The following is a 19,153-nucleotide window of genomic DNA, read 5'->3' as shown; positions in this document are numbered from 1 at the left end:
ATTAAAAACAAGGGAGAGAGCCTGAGCAGTCATTTCAACCAAACACTTGTTACTGCCAACAAAAGGAACTCACAGAGGCAACAAGGTCCTGCTGGTGGGATCCCTGCAATCAACATTCTTATCTATACTTCCAAACATTTTAAAAACCACTTGTTAAGAAATGCTCAGAGGTTGGGGCGCCTGGGTGGCTCAGTGGGTTAAAGTCTCTGCCTTCGGCTCAGGTCATGATCCCAGGGTCCTGGAATGGAGCCCCGCATCTGGATCTCTGCGCAGCGGGGAGCCTGCTTCTCCCCTCCCCTCTCTCTGCCTGCCTCTCTGCCTACTTGTAATCTCTGTCTGTCAAGTAAATAAATAAATAAAATCTTAAAAAAAAAAAAAAAGAAATGCTCAGAGGTTTTAATAAGTGTCAATATAGAGCATTCACTTAAGATCTCTGGGCCTTTTATTCCTCTTGGAATTTAAGAAACAATAAAACAGATTTGGATAAAAAATATTTTTAAAAAGGAGGTTATGACCTAATCTAAAATTGAAAGCATTTATGAATAGATCTGAGGTAATTATATCTTCCAGGGCTTGGGTATTCAAAAATCCAATCTTCTTTTCTCTAGGGCTCAAAGTTCTTTATTTTATGTCACTAGTTATTTTTCATCTAAATGAAGAATGAAGTTCAGATAAATGATCTTCAGGGTCCCTTTGAGTCTTAAAATTTTATTAATCTCTGGAAGGCCACATTAATTGTTATTTTTTCTTAGTTCTGATAGGAATTAGTAACAGAGAAAACTGGTATTTTTAGTTTTATTTTCAGAGAGTCCAGAAATACTTTTCATTATAATAGGTTCTAACAAATATATGTATTCAAATTTATCTACTTCAATAACTATTACATAGAATGTAATATAAAATAGAATATTTTTCACTAATAAAATGTCAAATCTTCAGAATATATATAAAAAAATCAACTCTGATATTAAGTACTTTAAGGAACATTTCAAAAATGAATAACCCACCTGATGACCTGGTTACAGTGGGCACACATTGGAGTTCGTTTCCCTGCTGGAATGTGCTCAGCTCTTTGCACTAAAGTGTCCTGGTCACCTGGCTGGGGCTGTCCCCCCGCTGAGTTGGCTGGTGCCACTGCTCCAGACGAAGTTGCACTGTTCGAGATTCTTCCAGTGGAAAGTGCTAGGAGTTAAGACACAGAAGGATTAGCTTGAGAATATGCAAATATAAACTTTTTCTAGTAATTAAATAATAATATTACTTTTTAAAATAATCTGTTGATTTGTTTATTCACTCACACTTATGGAGAGGTTATGTAGCAAACATTGGACAGTGACTACAGAAATGAACAGGAAAGAAAATCAAGGATTACAGCACAGTGTAAGAGTTAAATGACAAGATGAATGCATTCAAACAGTTATGAATGCATAAGGTATGGACGGAAAAGAAGAATCACCTCTGCTTCCAAGAGGAGATACAGTTAAGGTGAATATTGACAGCTAGATAGTTCTAGTCATCTCTGCTAACCATAAAACAGATTTAACTCCCAATACATCAGAGGTGCATTAAAAATCTCAATGTGCTGAGGATAACAATGAACTCCCTGTATTATCTCTCTTCCTCTATTCTCTAAGTAGACTGTGAAATCGGTCACCCAGTCATATGAGGTAGCTATGTAAGAACCACCATAGGACTTTCCCTTCCTCCTCTGTGGTTATAATGGGTCCTGCTGATTTTATAGCACAACTACTTCTTGATTTTGCCCACTCATCTCGTTCCTACAATATTGTCCTAGTTTGGGTCCTAACTATCTCCCACCTTGCTAGTCACCAAAAGTCTTGTCTTTTTGTTTGTTTGCTTGTTTTTTATGTCTTGTCCTTTTCAAATGCACCCTCCCAACTGCTACCTACAACTAAAATCCTATCAGATCACAACTCTGCGGAAGCCACTTCAAGGATCTCCCTCTTCTCTGACCAGCAAATGTTTTCCATGCTTTTCTGAGCACTGCATCCAGGTCCCTCCAGGGCTCTCTGCCTGCCCACAGCCTCACCTCTCATCACTCTCTCTGCTTCTGTCTTCATGCTGCAGCAATACCAAATGTCTCACATTTTCCTGTGAATTTATGCATAGGTTGTCTTCACTGTGTTCTCCCCCCTTTTTTCTGTGTACCTAGTAACCACCATGTATCATTTAAGACTCAGCCCAGAAGTCAAGTGTTCCAAAAATCTTCCCTGAAGTACCTCTCCCCACTGTCCATGCTGCATAATCAGATTGAATGTTTCTCTTCCACGTTCCCATAATTTTCTGTGAATGACTTTATTACTGTTTCTACTTCATATATCTGTGTCTTTTCTCCCCCAACTGAATAGTTAAGCTCCTTGAGGGCAGGAACTGTGCCTCAGTCTTCATCTTAGCAACTAATACAGTGTCTGGAATGAATGAACAAAAGAATAATTTAATGAACTAGAATCAATACATAAATGAGTGAATGCAAAATCTGTAAGGGACTGAAACCAACATGAGGCCTGCTCCTTACCCACCAGCAATGACAATGTAGTAGAAAAGAAAAGGCATATATTAAAAAGAGATTTAAAAGGAACAACTTTGGGGCGCCTGGGTGGCTCAGTGGGTTAAGCCGCTGCCTTCGGCTCAGGTCATGATCTCGGAGTCCTGGGATCGAGCCCCGCATCGGGCTCTCTGCTCAGCGGGGAGCCTGCTTCCTTCTCTCTCTCTGCCTGCCTCTCTGCCTGCTTGTGATCTCTCTGTCAAATAAATAAATAAAATCTTTAAAAAAAAAAAAAGGAACAACTTTTGTTTATAATAAATCATAATAACACAAATAAACTACATGTGTGTGTATTGACAGGATTCATACTTTAGGTGTGGTTAGAATTGGATAAGATTAATTAGGATAATTGAAAGGATGATTCTTGTTACCAGAATAAAGCCTGTTTGCAATGATGTGCAACTGCAGATCCAGAAACCCAGCATTTACTAACCTTCAGCACATCTACAGTGCTTGCTCTGGCACTTGAGCTGTGAAATGGCACTTTATTGGCCAGCGAGCTTTACTACTGCCCTTGTTTCAAGTGACTCGGCTGGGCTAGGAACATGTTTTCATCCCCTTATAGTCACACTTTATCTTACAGAAATGGGAGAGAAAATCACTGTATACGTTCTCTTCCCTGTCACCTTATTTATAGTATAACTTGCTCCTCTGTGGGTCTTCCATTTCTATATCCAAACCTGACTTCCCTTAGAGCAAACGATATGCGTTTTCAAAGCCAAATTCTGGTCTTGACTTTCAACTCAAGACATGCAAAATGGACTTCATCTTCTTGCACACATTCCCAGCTCTTCCTAAGAAGTCCTCCCTGTATGTTTGAATTCTCCCACTTACCCAGGCACAACCCTCTGTCTCCTAGTGCCTGACAGTCCCCAGACCTTAACAACTGTTCTGCTGTAAACATCCCCAAGGCCTTCTTTTTAATCCAAACCCATGGGTTATCATGTGAGTCCCAGTCTTAAACCTCTCAGGTGTAGACAATTACAAGTCTCCTAACCAGTCTCTGTGCCCCCCAAATACACTACTTTCATCATGGTTTCCTGTTTATCCAGTCTTGAGAGTCCGTCCCTCAAGGAGCTCACTCCGGTCTTCACAACCTCGTCTTTTATGCTCACTCACACCCTGGTCATCATCATCCTCTATTATACTTAATATTTAACTTGAGCTATCACTATTTGAAGGCACTCTTGTCAAAGCCTTGTCAAAGCTCTATGATTCAGGCAAGATTAGCAACATTTTTTAATTCTATCTGTGGCAAAGAATGGTTAAGAAACTGGCCCAAGGCCACGAGGCAAATAAAGGACAATCCAGAACCCAGGCAGTCCGGCTCCAGAGCCTAGTCTCTTGAGCACTACACTATCGTTTACTCACTGTCCCTTCAAATTGCCAGGCCAGGGGTGCCTGGGTGGCTCAGTGGGTTAAAGCCTCTGCCTTCAGCTCGGGTCATGATCCCGGGGTCCTGGGATCGAGCCCCGCATCGGGCTCTCTGCTCAGGAGGGAGCCTGCTTCCCTTCCTCTCTCTGCCTGCTTCTCTGTCTACTTGTGATCTCTGTCAAATAAATAAATAAATAAAATCTTTAAAAAAAAAAAACAAACAAAAAACAAAACAACAAATTGCCAGGCCAGACACTGCTTCTATGGCCATCAGCCAGTGAAATGTCGCCTTTCCAGGGCTACTCATAGTTTTCTCCTTCTATAAGGCTCATGCAAGTTCCATTTCCTGAGCCCCCCACCAACCCCGCCGCCCCATATTCCGACAGTCCGAGCTAGAAATGTTCTCTTGTTCCTCTTAACATTCGCAACACCGCTGCCTATCTAATTTATCAATATCTTATAACATCTTTTCCTTCCCAAGCCAATTGATAAACTCTTAAACAAAGAGGAAAAACTGTATAATTCTTTCTATTCACTATCATAAAACTGCCTCATAAATAGAAGGCAATAAAGCAAATGAATAAATAATAAAGCAAAATAAAAATGGGAAGGTTCCAATTCATTCTCATTTTGCCTTTCTAGAGTACAATATTGAGATAGATATTTTTAAAATGTGGATTAGGTTTGGGATTTCAAACAGTGGGAAAGTTACCAATTGAAAAATCTGAAAATCAGACCTCAAAGAGAGTGAAACCCTTTCATCTACCATATGCCTTTATTTTATCACATTATCTATGCATAAGCCCTAAAGTACTGAGTCACTGAGACATTTTTAGCAATAAAAGAGTGTAGTAATTCTCCATCAGTCATTGTAAAATGGGACATAATCCATCTGGTCCATGCCTCGAGGAGAAGGTACATGGGGAACTAACTTATTTAACATGAGAAGTCATTCTTAAACATGAAACATGTGGCTGTGTCTTTAACACATATAGTAAAGCTCTAAGCTTTCTGCTATTCCTTGGTTGCAAAGAGAAGCCTTGTTTTCTGTTACTGCCCCATTTTAACCACTTTGGATAAGACAGAAATTCTCACACCTCTGTTTTGTTGCTGTGCTACTAGTACATTGGCCCACACACAAAGCTACACAAACCCTGTTATAATTACCAAGCTCTGAACATTTCCAAGGCATAGTTATTTCCCATATGAATAAAGTGATGTTTCATTTCTTCAGACTGAATTTCTCACTACTTTAGCCTAGGAATGGGCAACTTTTGAGCCATCAAGTGCCAAGCCCCTGGCCTCTGCTCACTTGGCTGAATGGGGAGAGGGAGGTGTAAGAAGGTGAGGTCTTGCGACAGGGAAGGCACCACAAAATGAGCCCCTTTTCCTTAATAATTCTGTAGAGAACTGCACGACCATGCAGAGAAAAACAATCTTCCACGGGTGGTGCAGAGAATGAAACACTTCACATTTATCGAACCTGTCATAAAAACCATTTTTATGTAGAAAAAAATGTATACATCTCTTTAGAAATAGTAGTTTAAAGATGACAATCTACTTATTCGTAATAAAAATAACTATTTCTTTTAAGTTCTAATAGAGCTATTAAATAGGACCATTAAATTAGCCTCATTTCATAATCTATGAATCTAAGTCACAAAAAATTTAAGTGACTTACTCAAACTGAATAATGAATGAGTCAGTAGTGCTACAATGAGAACATTGGGAAGAAGTTAGTTCTTGACTCAAGTTTTCCTTTTACACTTTAATCTTGAGCAACTTCCATTAAATCTGGCGTCTTTTGTGGCTTACCTCTACGCCACGGGGACCATGTTGGAAAATCAATTTTTATTCTTTTGTACAAAACACAGCACCACAAAATGCATCTAGAAATTTAAAGCCACTAGCTACTCTCTAAACCAATAGTGTTGGTGAGAATATCTTATTAACTTAAGAATGGTTATTTGTGAGTCATCTAGAGGTTTAGAATGATATACATTCATACCTTTTTCATGTTTTTGTTTTTCAGCATTATGATAGTCAAACTGAAGATTACAAAGACTATTATTAAATAAACATAAATTAGTATAAAAACCTAGCAACATACTTTCTTCCTCAGTATATAATATGGAAAGTTGTCAAATTAATGAAGCCACAATATTCTGAGTTGCTAGTTTTTCAAATAGTTGTCATAGTGATATACCGGCGAATCCTAAGAAGTAATACAATTTTAAAAAGCAAACAGAGCCCTGACTTACTAAACATGAAATTTAACTTACAACAAAGGAATAATGTCATTTCTTTTGGATTACAGACTATAAATTGGAAAAAGGATTTTAAAAAATTATTTTTATGCTTATAGTTTTTAAAAAACTATGTGCATTAATTTAAGGAGGACACCTACCTCCTGCTGTTAGGAAAATCTTTGTGATATATTGTTTAGAAAGATAAGGTGAAAATTCTTCACTCTAGAAAGATCTTAACTGCATTATTTCCCAAGCAGGTGATTCAGGTTTGCACTATTCCATAAAATAGTTAACACAGGTTTTAGACAATTTTATATAATTATAATAATATATGTAATATATATTATATATAATATTATAGTAACTATATATTATGTAATATTATAAATTACTATAAGGAATTCAAAATTATCTAATTATTTACTGTGTGCTTCAAAAATAGCTCAGCTCACTAAAGGGCACTTGTTTATATAAATAGTTTTAAGAGAGAAAACAGAGATTAAGACCAATAGAATCCCTGGTAGTACAATGTGTGAATTCTCTGAAATCAGATATTTTCTAACTATATTAAGAATAAAGTGAGTTAGGGGTGCCTGGGTGGCTCAGTCAGTTAAGCATCTGCTTTCAGCTCAGGTCATAATCCCAGGGTCCTGGGATCCAGCCCTGCATCAGGCTCTTTGCTCAGTGAAAAACAGTCTGCTTCTCTCTCTCCCTCTGGTACTGCTCCCCTTGCTTGTGCTCTCTCTCTCTCTGTCTCTTGCTCTGTCAAATAAAATCTTAATAAATAAATAAATAAATAAAGTGGGTTATTTATTGCTTCTATCCCTGCTCCAAAAAGGCTATTAACTCTAACCCAATACATTAAAAAACAAAACAAAACAAAACAATAAAAAACCCAGCAGTGAAGATTATAATGTATACATTAAACACCTGGCCAGACTGTACTTGAATAGGCATGAAACTCATCAGTTAATTTTTTAGGTTCAAGTCAAATTATTCAACTACCAATAAACTATTCTTATTATTGATATGTAATAGATTTTAAAAAAATACTACATTAGGTCAAACCTTTCTTGAAAACTTAACGTAAGTCAATTGGGAATGGGAGGGATGATATCCGAAAAGACAAACTAAAGTGACAATAGATGTAACGAGCTAATATCTTCTAAGGTAGGTTAAGATGTAGTGCTTTTGAATTGCTGAACAAATCATTCAGTAAAAGAGCAAGTCTGGTGTTATAAGATGAACTGCTCACAACAACATGAGGAATACATAACGTGATCATTTCTTACCACCTCCATAGTACATCCATCCTTGGTCCAAGCCACCAACATCTCTTACTTGACTTACAGTGACTGCCTAGAGATTTTGCTTCCACCCTTCCCAACAATATAGAGGCCAGAAAAACCTAAGTCAGACCTAGGCTCAAAACCCGCCAATAGCTCCCTGGTAACCAATGGTCCTACAGAATCTGATTCCTGCTACGTCTCTGACCTGATCTGCCACTCTCCCTTCCTTTGCTCATTACATGCAAGGCACACTGGCTTCCTTACTGTTTCTCTAAATGGCCAGTACGCTTCTTATCCAGCACCTCTGTACTGTCTCTTCCCTCCTCCTGGAAATGTTTTCCCTGGCTGTTTGCATGGCTTGCTCCCTCGTTTCCTTCAGGTTCTCTGCTCAACTTAAAAATAACCAATTTTATTAATGTGGCTTTCTCTCACCATCCTATATGAAATAGCAAATCCCTACTACAAACCAGCACTCCCTATCCTCCTTAACTGGTTTATCTTTCTCCACAGTACTATCCCCATCTAACAAATTTTATATTCTTTTTATTTTATTTTTTTTTTTAAATTCTCTATCTTCCCACACCTTGAGGCCAAGGACACTGACTGTCTGTTTTGTTCACTGAAATATCTCCAGCACCTAGAACAGTCCCTGGCATATGCTTAATAAATCTTTATTTAGAGAATGAATGACTCCAGTACCAAAATTATCATCTTCCCATTAAAAGGAACCAGACTCCTTAAAGAAACTGCTAATTCGAGGATTGGGACAGAAAAAATAAACAGGGGAAGTCTAGAATATCTTGACATATTAGAACAGGAAGGAAGCTATCAAAGACTACTGGAGTTGTATCAAATGGACTTCGAAGAAGCAGATGAGACAGTCTGAGCATTAATAAGGATGATAACCATGGACTAAAATACTTCAAATATGTTTAACCCTACAAGCTTACTATGAGTCTGAAATTTAAAAACAAAAAGTCATTAGCATTAATCATCTTTAGAGGATGCTACGGAAACAATTATTTTAAAAAACAGTAAAACTCAATAAAGAAAAAGAACCAAGCTTTAATAATTTATCAGTTTATAACTGATCTGTTCATTTATATCCCTTTCACTCCCCTGCCATTTCTGAACTATTCTGAAGCAAATTCAAGATCTATTACTTAGTATTTCAATATAACCTGCAAAAGAACATTCTTTTTAAAAACCTACCCAGAATTCCATTATCACACCTAAAATAAAACAAAATTTTCCTTAATACCATCAAGTAACCAATTTTCAATTAGTATTCTATTGTTGCTTATTGGCTTAAAAACAACACAAGTGTATTGCTTTACGGTTCTCCTACACAGATATTACTGAGCCTAAATCAAGGTGTTGGCAGGGCTGTTTCTTTCTGGAGGCTCTAGGGAAGATTCATTTCCTTGCCTTTTCCAGCTTCTAGAGGCTACCCAAATTCCGTGGTTCATGGCCTTTTTCTGCCGCCTCAAAGCCAGCAACAAGCTCTCATACTGCATTACTTATCCCCCATCTTCTTCCCTCTTTCAGTTCTAAGGTCCTTGTGATTATGCTGGACTCCCCAGGATAGTATCCCCATTTTTAAAGTCAGCTGACGGCATTCGTAGTTCCATCTTCATCCCTAGCTCACACCTGTGACATGTAATATAACATATTCATTGGTTCTGGGTATAAGGACATGACCATCTTTGGTGGTGGGGCATTATTCTGCCTACTACACACACCCCAATCCAGTACTAATCAGGATCCACAGAAGGTCCACTTGTTAGGTTTAGTTATATGCCTCTGAAATCGCTGTAGTTTATAATCCCTTTCATCTCCCCACCCTTTTCAATATACATGTAGAAGAAACCAAGTCTCTAGTTACACATGTGTGTATATTGGAACTTTTTCTATAGTAAAAACTTAGAAATTTTACACATGCTAACCTGAACCGTTCAATCTTTACATTATAAGGCATTAATATTACTATTTAATAGATCAAGAATATAAGGCTCAGAAAGGATAAATGACCAAGGACATGCAGAGCTATAAAATGAGGCAAATGTTTTTTGAACAACTACTATGTACCAAATAATTTGGTAGGCTTTACCACCCTGAATCGGAGAGACATAATTTCTGCCCTCATGAAGATTAAAGAAAGTTATAGACCAGCAAACAGTCAATTATATCATAGTGGGATTAAGTGGCGGAATGATGGAAAGATAATGAGTATAATTGTAGATCTTCATTCGGTCAAGTATATACTGAGCCTAACAATGTGACAGGCACTATCTTATGTATGGGTACACAAAACATGAATAATCCTTGTCCTCAGAGCTCCCAGCTTTTCTTGACTTTTTTTTTTTTTTTTTTGAGTTGGAGGTGCTTGTAGTTCATCTAAGTACAGGTAGTCTATTGAATATATGAACTCAGGAAAAAGATCTGAGCTAGAAGAATTGATTCAAGAGTCATTAGCATATTGATGATATTTGAGGCTATTGGGAGTTAATGAGATTGTTCAGAGAAAGTGAGAATGAAAACAGAAGAGCTCCTAAGGGTGAGGCAAGTAATATAAATACTTTGGGAACAGAGAGAGGGGTAGGAAAAAAAACCCAGGGAGTGCATGATGTAAGCCAAAGGAGGAGAGTGGAGAATTTGGGATTCAAAACCATTTCTGTCTGACTCTAAAGCCTATGTCCCTAAGCATTCATTCATCAAATACTTATCATTTGCGTAGGGTGTAAAAAACTGCCAGTCACTGCAATAACCTATGAAAATATAAAGGCAGATCTCAAATGTAGTCTAAACCTGGAAGTTCTAATCTCTGGATCAGTTTAGAAGGAGGTGATAGTGATAACTGAGGTATTAATTTCTGCTGCTTTAATTTCCTTAATGAGCCTGCCAGGATAAATTCAGGAATAATTATGAAAGCGCTGTTTTTTATTTGCCCTGGTATGACTAACAGCTTAGATTATCACTTTTAAGCCCTTTATGTATTCTATAAAAGATGAGTTTCCTACAGAGATCTAACTTTCTTTCCCTAAATCTAGCTGCCCATACTTTTAATGGCTGCAAAGTTCCTGAAATAAAACATATGAATAAAAGGTCAGATTCTGGGGCGCCTGGGTGGCTCAGTGGGTTAAGTCTCTGCCTTCGGCTCAGGTCATGATCCCAGAGTCTTGGGATCGAGCCCCGCATCGGGCTCTCTGCTCCGCAGGGAACCTGCTTCTTCCTCTCTCTCTGCCTGCCTCTCTGCCTACTTGTGATCTCTGTCTGTCAAATAAATAAATAAAATCTTAAAAAAAAAAAAAAAGGTCAGATTCTTCATGTTTTGAGAAAGAGACAGACATTTAGGAAGATGTACATAACTGTTTCAGAAAGGAAAATAAAATTATAGATGTAGCTTTTGCTAATGACAAAGAGTCTTGAGCATCTGAACGTTAAATTCATTTTTTGTTGTACAAACTCTACATCGGTGTGGAATATTTCAACTAGTAAATTTGAATTAAGATAAAGCAACGAGAAAGTTATGCCAATAAATCTAGGAATAACCATAAAATATTCCTCTAAATCCTGTAGTATTTTTTTCTTACTAGGTCAGAAATAAGGCTGATATCAAGAATACTAATGCTCCCTCCCTGAAAGGAAAAAGACAAATGTTTACAGCCTCAACAAGACAGAAGTCATATGTGAGGGTTTATGGTGTGAAAAACAACTGGCTCAAATGCAAAGGGTATTCCAGTTATAAACACTGAAGCTAATGTTGTACTCATATAAATAACTAGGCTACATCAAAGTGACATTCTGGCACTCCTAGGGAGATAAAGGACTGTAATTCAACATCTCAGAGAATTTGTTCACAAAGGTATGGTAGAAATTTTACACATACTAAATCGGGTAGCAATGATGGCAACACACTTGCATATTATCCCTGTGCAGCAAGTGCTTTCTTCTCTGCCCCTTCACCAACCGTCTCAAACAGATGGTGGCCAAGAGAAGCACAGAATCCGTGCATTTTGTCTGTCAGGCTCCTTATGTTGAAAGCACAAGCAAGTCTACTCCTCATTATCCAGGCATGAAATCATATCCAGTACAAATTAGGAAAGGTTTAAAGTTAAGCCAAGATCTAGGATCAGAGGAAAGTACATTCTAGAGAGGTTTGTGCAAGTTTTATTAAATGGAATCAAGGATCTTTTTTTATTCAATGATTAAAAGCAACACTGACAGATTAAACTATGATCAGTTCTCTAAGCAGCAGAGAATGCTGGTATGTATGCCATAAAGAATTGGAACAGGTGTGCCTAAGGCTAAGTATCAAATATTTCCGCAACTTCAGGAGGTTTGTCTCTTCCATTAGCAACCAGCCTTTCAACTCTAAGAACCCAGATTAAACTGGATCTAGAGTGTCTTAATTAAAGTGAGCATGGGGACTTGGGTTAGGTTCAGTTCTCTTCTTAATTTGTTGCATCACGTGTCGGTAAATTTGGGATATATGCACTTGCCTTTTTCTCCCAACAGGCTGACCTTACACAGAAAACTTCTTATTTGATCAGAGTTACAAGCAAAAGAAACCCAGTATGTACCCTGCAGATAAAGATATGAGATCTTAAAATATCTGGTTTTGCCCTCATTCAATTAGAAATCAACACATTATTTATCAGTTATATAGAGAATTTTCTAAATAATCTCAATATCACTGTTACAATTTCTAATTTTACAGTGTGAAGACAAATTCTGCTCTAACTGTGGGTGCTCAATGTGTTTCATGTTAAAGAAAAGGCAGGGGGGTGGGGAGGGAGAGAGGAGAAGTAATAATAAGGAAAAAGAAACAAAAAATAATAGTGCAGATAAATTATTAGGAAAAACAAAAAAACAAATCTGAGGCATCATTTACAACCTTGAGAATACTAAAAAAAGATCACTGGTGATCTCATACAGAATCTAAGCTAAGAATTTATTTAAAATACTAAATTTGTAAAATTTTGCTCATATTTGGATGGGAAAACTGTGAAGGACATATATTAAAATTAGTTATACTCACAATATAACATATCTTATTTCCAAAGTAACATGAAACCCAAATGGGCTTGGCTTTTACCATTTTCCCACACACTTTTATCTATTTATGTAAGTGAGAAAGCAGACTAGTCTCAGAAATAAAGGAGAAAGATAACTCAGGTTTGAGTCACTCATATAAATACATTTCTTTTAATGTAGGAGAAAAAAAAAACAACAACCCTGAAGCAGAAAGGGGAATAAAATTTAAGGAGCATTCCCTGTGTCAAACAGTATCAACAATGTCTTTCAAGATGATACATGTTACCGGAAAATTGAAAATCTGGGATACTCCTTATGTTTCTCTTACTACTACCCCTAATTCTCTAAGATACTTCTCTCAATTAAAGCCATTAGATCTCTGAAAAAATGACACTTTATTATCATTATCCAAAGTTATGTTTGAATTTCACATGTTTTAAAAGCAGAGAACACTGCTCAGCTATTTTATGCCAGAGAAGCAATAGAGCTACCATAATGATAACGTTAAGATAACATTCGGGCTCCTCGTTCTGCTAATTTCTAGCTCCACGAGTGCAGGAATGTATTACATTTCCTCACGTGTAAAACAGCAACTACCTCAAAATGTGGGAGCCTAAGTGAGGTGGTATAAGTAAAATGTTTATGTACGTTTTCTTGAATGTGTAAGAAATGCTTCATAAATGTCAATTATTATCATACAATGACATATGATTTTGTGTGGTTAAAAAAATAAAGTATCAACTCATTCAATAACTACTTAGAAAATACATACAATGTTTTAGATCTAGGAACTCTTGGTATGAAAGATACACCCAAGAATAAGATTTCTACCCCAAAGAATTTATCTTCTTACATACAGGTGTTGTTCACAAAGAGACAACAGAGTGCCTTCAGATTAGTGTTGTCAAGGGTGCTCGTGACTCCAAGAAAAGTTTGCATATACTATACAGAATTATCAAGCATAATTTTTCTTATTCCTATGGTTTATACCTAGGTTTGGCAATTTTTTTCTGTAAATGTTCAGAGAATAAATATTTTTGGTTTTGTGGGACATATAGTTTATATTGCAACTATTCAACTCTTGCCCTAGGAATGGAGCCACAGACATCATGTAACAAGTATAAATAAATGAGCATGTCAGTGCTCCAATAAAACTTTATTTATAAAAACAGGTGGTGGGCCATATGTGACCAAAGACCATAGTTTGCCAACCCGTGGTTTAAACCATAGGCATCAATTAATAAGAAAGCATCATTCTTTATGAAAATCACATACGAATAAATCCTGGTATCTTCCCTTAAGATTTAATATCTTAATTTTAGGATGAAAGAAAAATGGGGAGAAAGAAGAGTTCTCACAACTGTGCTCTTGCATCAGCACTGGAAAGCTTCCAACACAGAAATAAATTCCAGTTTAGGGGAAAAAGAAGAAGAAGACAATCAATGGTTGTTAGGTTTATTTTTTCCTGAGAATCATGATTCTAAACCAAAATCTACTTATTATACAAAAAGACAAAGCATATTTACGTGCTTCACACCACAGTTTTAAGAGTGGAGAGCTCCAGTCCAGCCTTTATGGCAAGTGGACTGTTTAGTTTAATGATGTCAAAATGCAGGGGAGCAGATGGCAGTAAAACATTATTAGAAGAGATGAAACATACGCAACTGGTAGCAGTTTACTTATTCATATAAAAATTTTAAAATGGAACCAATAAATCTATCCATCTTAGCTAAGCAAATCTAGTTATCTCGATTTATTACTGTAACGTAAGGCCTACAATGAAATTTGGGATGGTTGTAGAAACTATAATTTCCTTTCTCACCCCTATCTTCTTTAGACTTCAAATAAAAGATAGAATTTATATCCACTTAAAACTGAGATGCACATCATTCAATCTTTGATCTAATCAGATCTTAAATACATCTGAGTCTTCCTTGGGAAAAAAAAAAAAAAGAATACATCAGATCTCTCTAAAGCTCTGTCCATAATGAATAAATAACTTTTCTTTATTGCTAAAATGCAGAACACAGCAGAGGCAGGGTATAGTAAGGGTCATGTTGACTAGAATCTTAGCTAAATTTTAAAAATGGAGTTTAGATGCAAAGAAAATGTTACTTAAAGCAGACCTTAATAGCTGCAGTCACCTGGTTTATGCAAAGCAAGGCTCCTTTCTGCAGAGAGGATTTAGTCCTCTTTAAATGTAGTCATTGATATTATCTTTTGACACAAGAAAATGCACTATTTCGTCAAAATAACAGAATTCAACTTAGTTGGTTTTTTTTTTTTTAAGATTTTATTTATTTATTTGTGTGTGTGAGAGAGACAAAGAGACAGAGAATGCACAAGCAGGGGGAGCAGCAGGCAGAGGGAAGAGCAGAGTCCCTGCTGAGTAAGGAGCCCAATGCGGGACTTGATCCCAGGACCCTGGGATCATGACTTGAGCTGAAGGCAGATGCCTAACTGACTGAGCCACCCAGGTGCCCCAAGTTCAACTTAGTTCTCAACAACTCTGACTTCTCTCAGACTCTGCTGCCTCACTAGTAAAATGATGCCCACTTGAAATTTTAATGACATTGTCTTATTGCACACTGAATAAAAATATATTGAAAAACTTAAAATATTATAAAAAATAATTACCATTAATCAATGATACCCACAATTTTACTGTTAAGTAAGAATTTTTTGCTTCCTACAAGACTACCCATTATACTCCCAAGTTCTAGATGCCCAAATGGGGATGGTGAGTATTCCCTAAGACTGGAAGCAATAGAAGCTAAAATTAACTAAATATTAATTTTGAAAAGGTTGTGACTTTTTCCCTTTCTCAGTTGACCAAAAGAAATCTACTGTCCCTAAAAGACTTTCAAATGATCCTAACTTTTCTATTTACAGCTTACTTGCACTGTGTTCTTCAAAGCATAATTCATGTTTTTAAGAAAAATCAGCAATTCGGGCGCCTGGGTGGCTCAGTGGGTTAAGCCGCTGCCTTAGGCTCAGGTCATGATCCCAGGTCCTGGGTTCGAGCCCCACATTGGGCTCTCTGCTCAGCAGGGAGCCTGCTTCCTCCTCTCTCTCTGCCTGCCTCTCTGCCTACTTGTGATTTCTCTCTGTCAAATAAATAAATAAAATCTTTAAAAAAAAAGAAAAATCAGCAATTCTTATAAATCTTATCATAAATTAAGAGTCCTTGCGTTTACTACATATAATGAAAACTGTTTCAAAAAGAAAAAAATAAAAGAATCTATGTATATATACATATAATCTGTTACATTTGTTCCTAGGAGTATTAAAGATTACAGATGGTGAATATTAAATAAGATAGTGCTAGTGTGCTGAGTATGTCACCATCAATTAAATGCCTTTTCTTTCATCAACAGAGTATCTCCCTCCATGGATATATTTAACAATAAAAGTAAAAAAAGAAATCTATTAATTTTTTGCCAACATCAGAGACATAAGAATAAACAAGGCATTGTGTATACATCCAATAAACGATAGCACCAAGGTGTTATTATTCTAACAAGCTATAAAAGATGCTAATGAAAACAGCAAAAGGACAAATTTTAGCACACCTAGACAATACTAACTACTGTAAAAGAACACACAACAGAGCCTTTTATTTTCAGTGGATTTATGAAATAGCTTTCTACAGAAAATAGTGATTACAATATTAGCCAATATTATGTAGCTTAATGATTTTGAGTAAGAAATTATAAGTTATTTATTAAATACTTAATATAATGTTATTACAATTTAAGTATCATCATAAATGCTCTTGAAAGCATTTCTGGGATGCTTTCCCATCTAAAGTGGGAAAGAAGAAAAAATCCTATAATTAATGAAAAAAAATTTTAAGCATATCTATTTACTTAAAGCTTTCTGAATTATACATGCATATGTGTATATATATATACATTTGTACATACATATATATACATATATACATACATATACAACATGATTAATTTAATTTTTAATTTTTGACTGGTAAGGTTCTACAGAATTTTTCTTCTTTTGTCTTGTAAGAAACCCCTTTTCCATCTCCTAATGTTTATTTCCATGTCGACATGTAACACAAGTCCTTCCTGCAAAGGCAAAGAATGCAATGCCAGAGCTACTTACCTCATAATTCTAACTATAAAGAATTGGAAAAGAATAAACATTTAGAAAATGATGATTTAGGGGTAATTAATGTACTTGCCTATGGAAATGCTGCACAAATAGACTATAAAAGTATGTTATAAAAGTAAACTTTAACTTATTTCTCAAGTATAATACAAGATGCAACCTACTCATACTTATATTTTCTAACTAGACATATTACATCAAAAAAACTTAGACATATTCAACCAATTTTCTGTTCCATAATCTGACCTACTCAAAACCAAGTATAGTTTCTCCAAGTCAAATACAATCCCCACCAGTGTTTTAGTGGAGGTTAAATAAATGCTCTCTACAGAACAAAGCTCCTTGGAAGAGCAATGTTAGAACTTGCCTCCCAGTCAGGTTAAAATGTGAAGCTGCATTCTCTTGCCCTTAGAATTCTCTCCATTTCCATGGCCATTGCCTAGGGTAACATTATCATTGTCACTGTCCTGGATTTCCTCAACCACCTCTTAATTTAATGTCCAGGACTCCAATCTTAATGCCTACACTGAGGTCATAATGAGGTTTTAAATACATAAACACTATAATGATCTAATAATGCAAACCTGATTGTCACTTTCCAGTTTATAGATCTGTTAAGGGCATCAATCGATTGACTTTCTTACTGACTTTCAAAGCCCTTTTCTGACCAGGTCCCCATTAATCCATCCAACTTTCTTTCTGGCCACTATATAGTCCTGAACATACTGAACAACTTGCTCTTCCTCCAAGAAGCCAAGTTCTCTGAGAGCTTTTGCGTATGTTGTTCCCTTTCCAACTTGGCCTCTTTCTAAAAATATTCAAGGGGCATCGGCTACATATGATTTTACTATAGACATAAATATTCACACTTTATTCCTGCATAAAATAGGACTCCATTATAAACTCTAATATAAACAAATATTCTTCTCAAGATTGTATCATTGGAACTTTACTGGTCTCTTTCCATCGATCTAGACTTCCCTGCCTTCTGACCTGGCCCCTGTAATCTAACTTAACTCTGTACCTTTTTTTGCTGATTTCTGTTATTTACTGTTGCTTTAATTTGCTTCCATGTTAATTTTGCCACATTGACAAAATGAGTGGCTATCCCTAATATTTCTTCTGCATTCCACTGTTTGGTTCCTTACAAGCCATATATTCCCATATTTTTTAAGAAAAAAATTCCTACCTTAAGGCTTCAGATCTGTTACTACTTTTTTAATTGATAGAAATAAATAATACAGTACTAGTTAGAATACTGTTGATGTTCACAACTTGTAAGTCTTATGGCAGTTTAATGCTTCAAGGACAGTGGAGTCCTCTGCTCCCTAAGCAGTATGTGTAGTTTTTAATGGCAGCCTTTGGCAGACAGCACGTCCATGTTTGTTCAGTGACTGTTGTGGGAATTTCAAGTCCGGTAGGAGGAAAGTACAATGTGTTTTGAGTCCCTCAAATCATATGAAGAATATGTCCAAAATATAACAAACTGACCTATCCATCCACTCATTTACTTAGCCACTGTCATTGACTGAAGGCCTCTAAACCGGGCCAGGTATTGTTCAGGTAGTGCAAAACAAAGATTAGTAAGACTTGGTCCCTGTCCTTAAGAGGATCTAAAAACAGTGACAAAGGACACATATGTAAATTACAATGAATATGATGAATGCTATAATAAAGCAATTGTCAACATTTTGTAGGAACACAGAGAAAGAACAGCCAATTATTCAGAGGACTCAAGAAAGGTTCACAAAGGAGATAACATCTGATCTTGAAGAATGAATGGAAATTTTTCAGGGGTAGAAGGGTGGAAAAGTATTTCAAATAAGAGCAGCAGCTTACAAAGCACAGAGGTGTGTGCGCAAGTTATGGTGTGAACTCCTGAACTTTAGTGCGACGGGAGTGCAGAGAACATGAAGAACTATATTACAAAACAGGCTACAGAAGGAGGTTGGCACAAGGTAATAAAGGGCACATAAGCTCTATTAAGAAGCCGAACATTTCATGTGTGGGAAGCAGAAAGCTCAAAACATTTTCAAGATGAGAAGTACATGAGAACTGTTCTGCCGGATGTTAACAGTGTGAGCTACTAATGCCATCACTAAAAGGCAGAGAGGTAAAAACTTAACCTTTCCTGAGTACCATCTATGTATCATCTACACAGCACTTCAACATATGTTACATCATTTGTGTGTATGCATACACGCTTATTCACATACATACGAAACAACAATGTTATAGGGAACTTTTTTTAGACTCTTATTAACAGATAAAGAAACTGAAGGCTCAAATGCTCCCTGTAGGGAACAGCTCTGGCCTTCTGAAATTCACGCCTATTCTTCAGAGCCGCCACCTGTCAGCAAAGATGGTTAGATAAACAATACGCCTGGTCCAGCAAAGCACTGATTATATACTAATGAATTGGTCACTCTCATTTTGTGTGAAATTAAACTCAAGTTAGAAAACTGATGTTCTTCCAACATCTAATGGCTCTTCATGACTTTTTTTTTTTA

The 19,153-nt window shown here is 36.5% G+C and overlaps 1 protein-coding gene across 8 annotated transcripts in view; it reads right to left on the bottom strand.

Moving 5' to 3' along the window:
- The window catches only part of PDLIM5 (PDZ and LIM domain 5), a 208,998-nt gene that overhangs the window by 21,757 nt on the left and 168,088 nt on the right, over positions 1 to 19,153 (bottom strand). For all 8 annotated transcript variants that reach the window (XM_047718016.1, XM_047718006.1, XM_047718008.1 and 5 more), the window contains one exon: positions 1,008 to 1,182. In XM_047718016.1, the coding sequence (XP_047573972.1) occupies positions 1,008 to 1,182 (175 nt within the window). The remainder of the gene's footprint in view (positions 1 to 1,007; positions 1,183 to 19,153) is intronic.

The sequence above is a fragment of the Lutra lutra genome, chromosome 2, assembly GCF_902655055.1.
Source record: "Lutra lutra chromosome 2, mLutLut1.2, whole genome shotgun sequence".
In the NCBI taxonomy this organism is placed as follows: Eukaryota; Metazoa; Chordata; class Mammalia; order Carnivora; family Mustelidae; genus Lutra; species Lutra lutra.
Note: the sequence above shows the minus strand (reverse complement) of the source record. Positions and strands in the feature narration are given on the sequence as shown.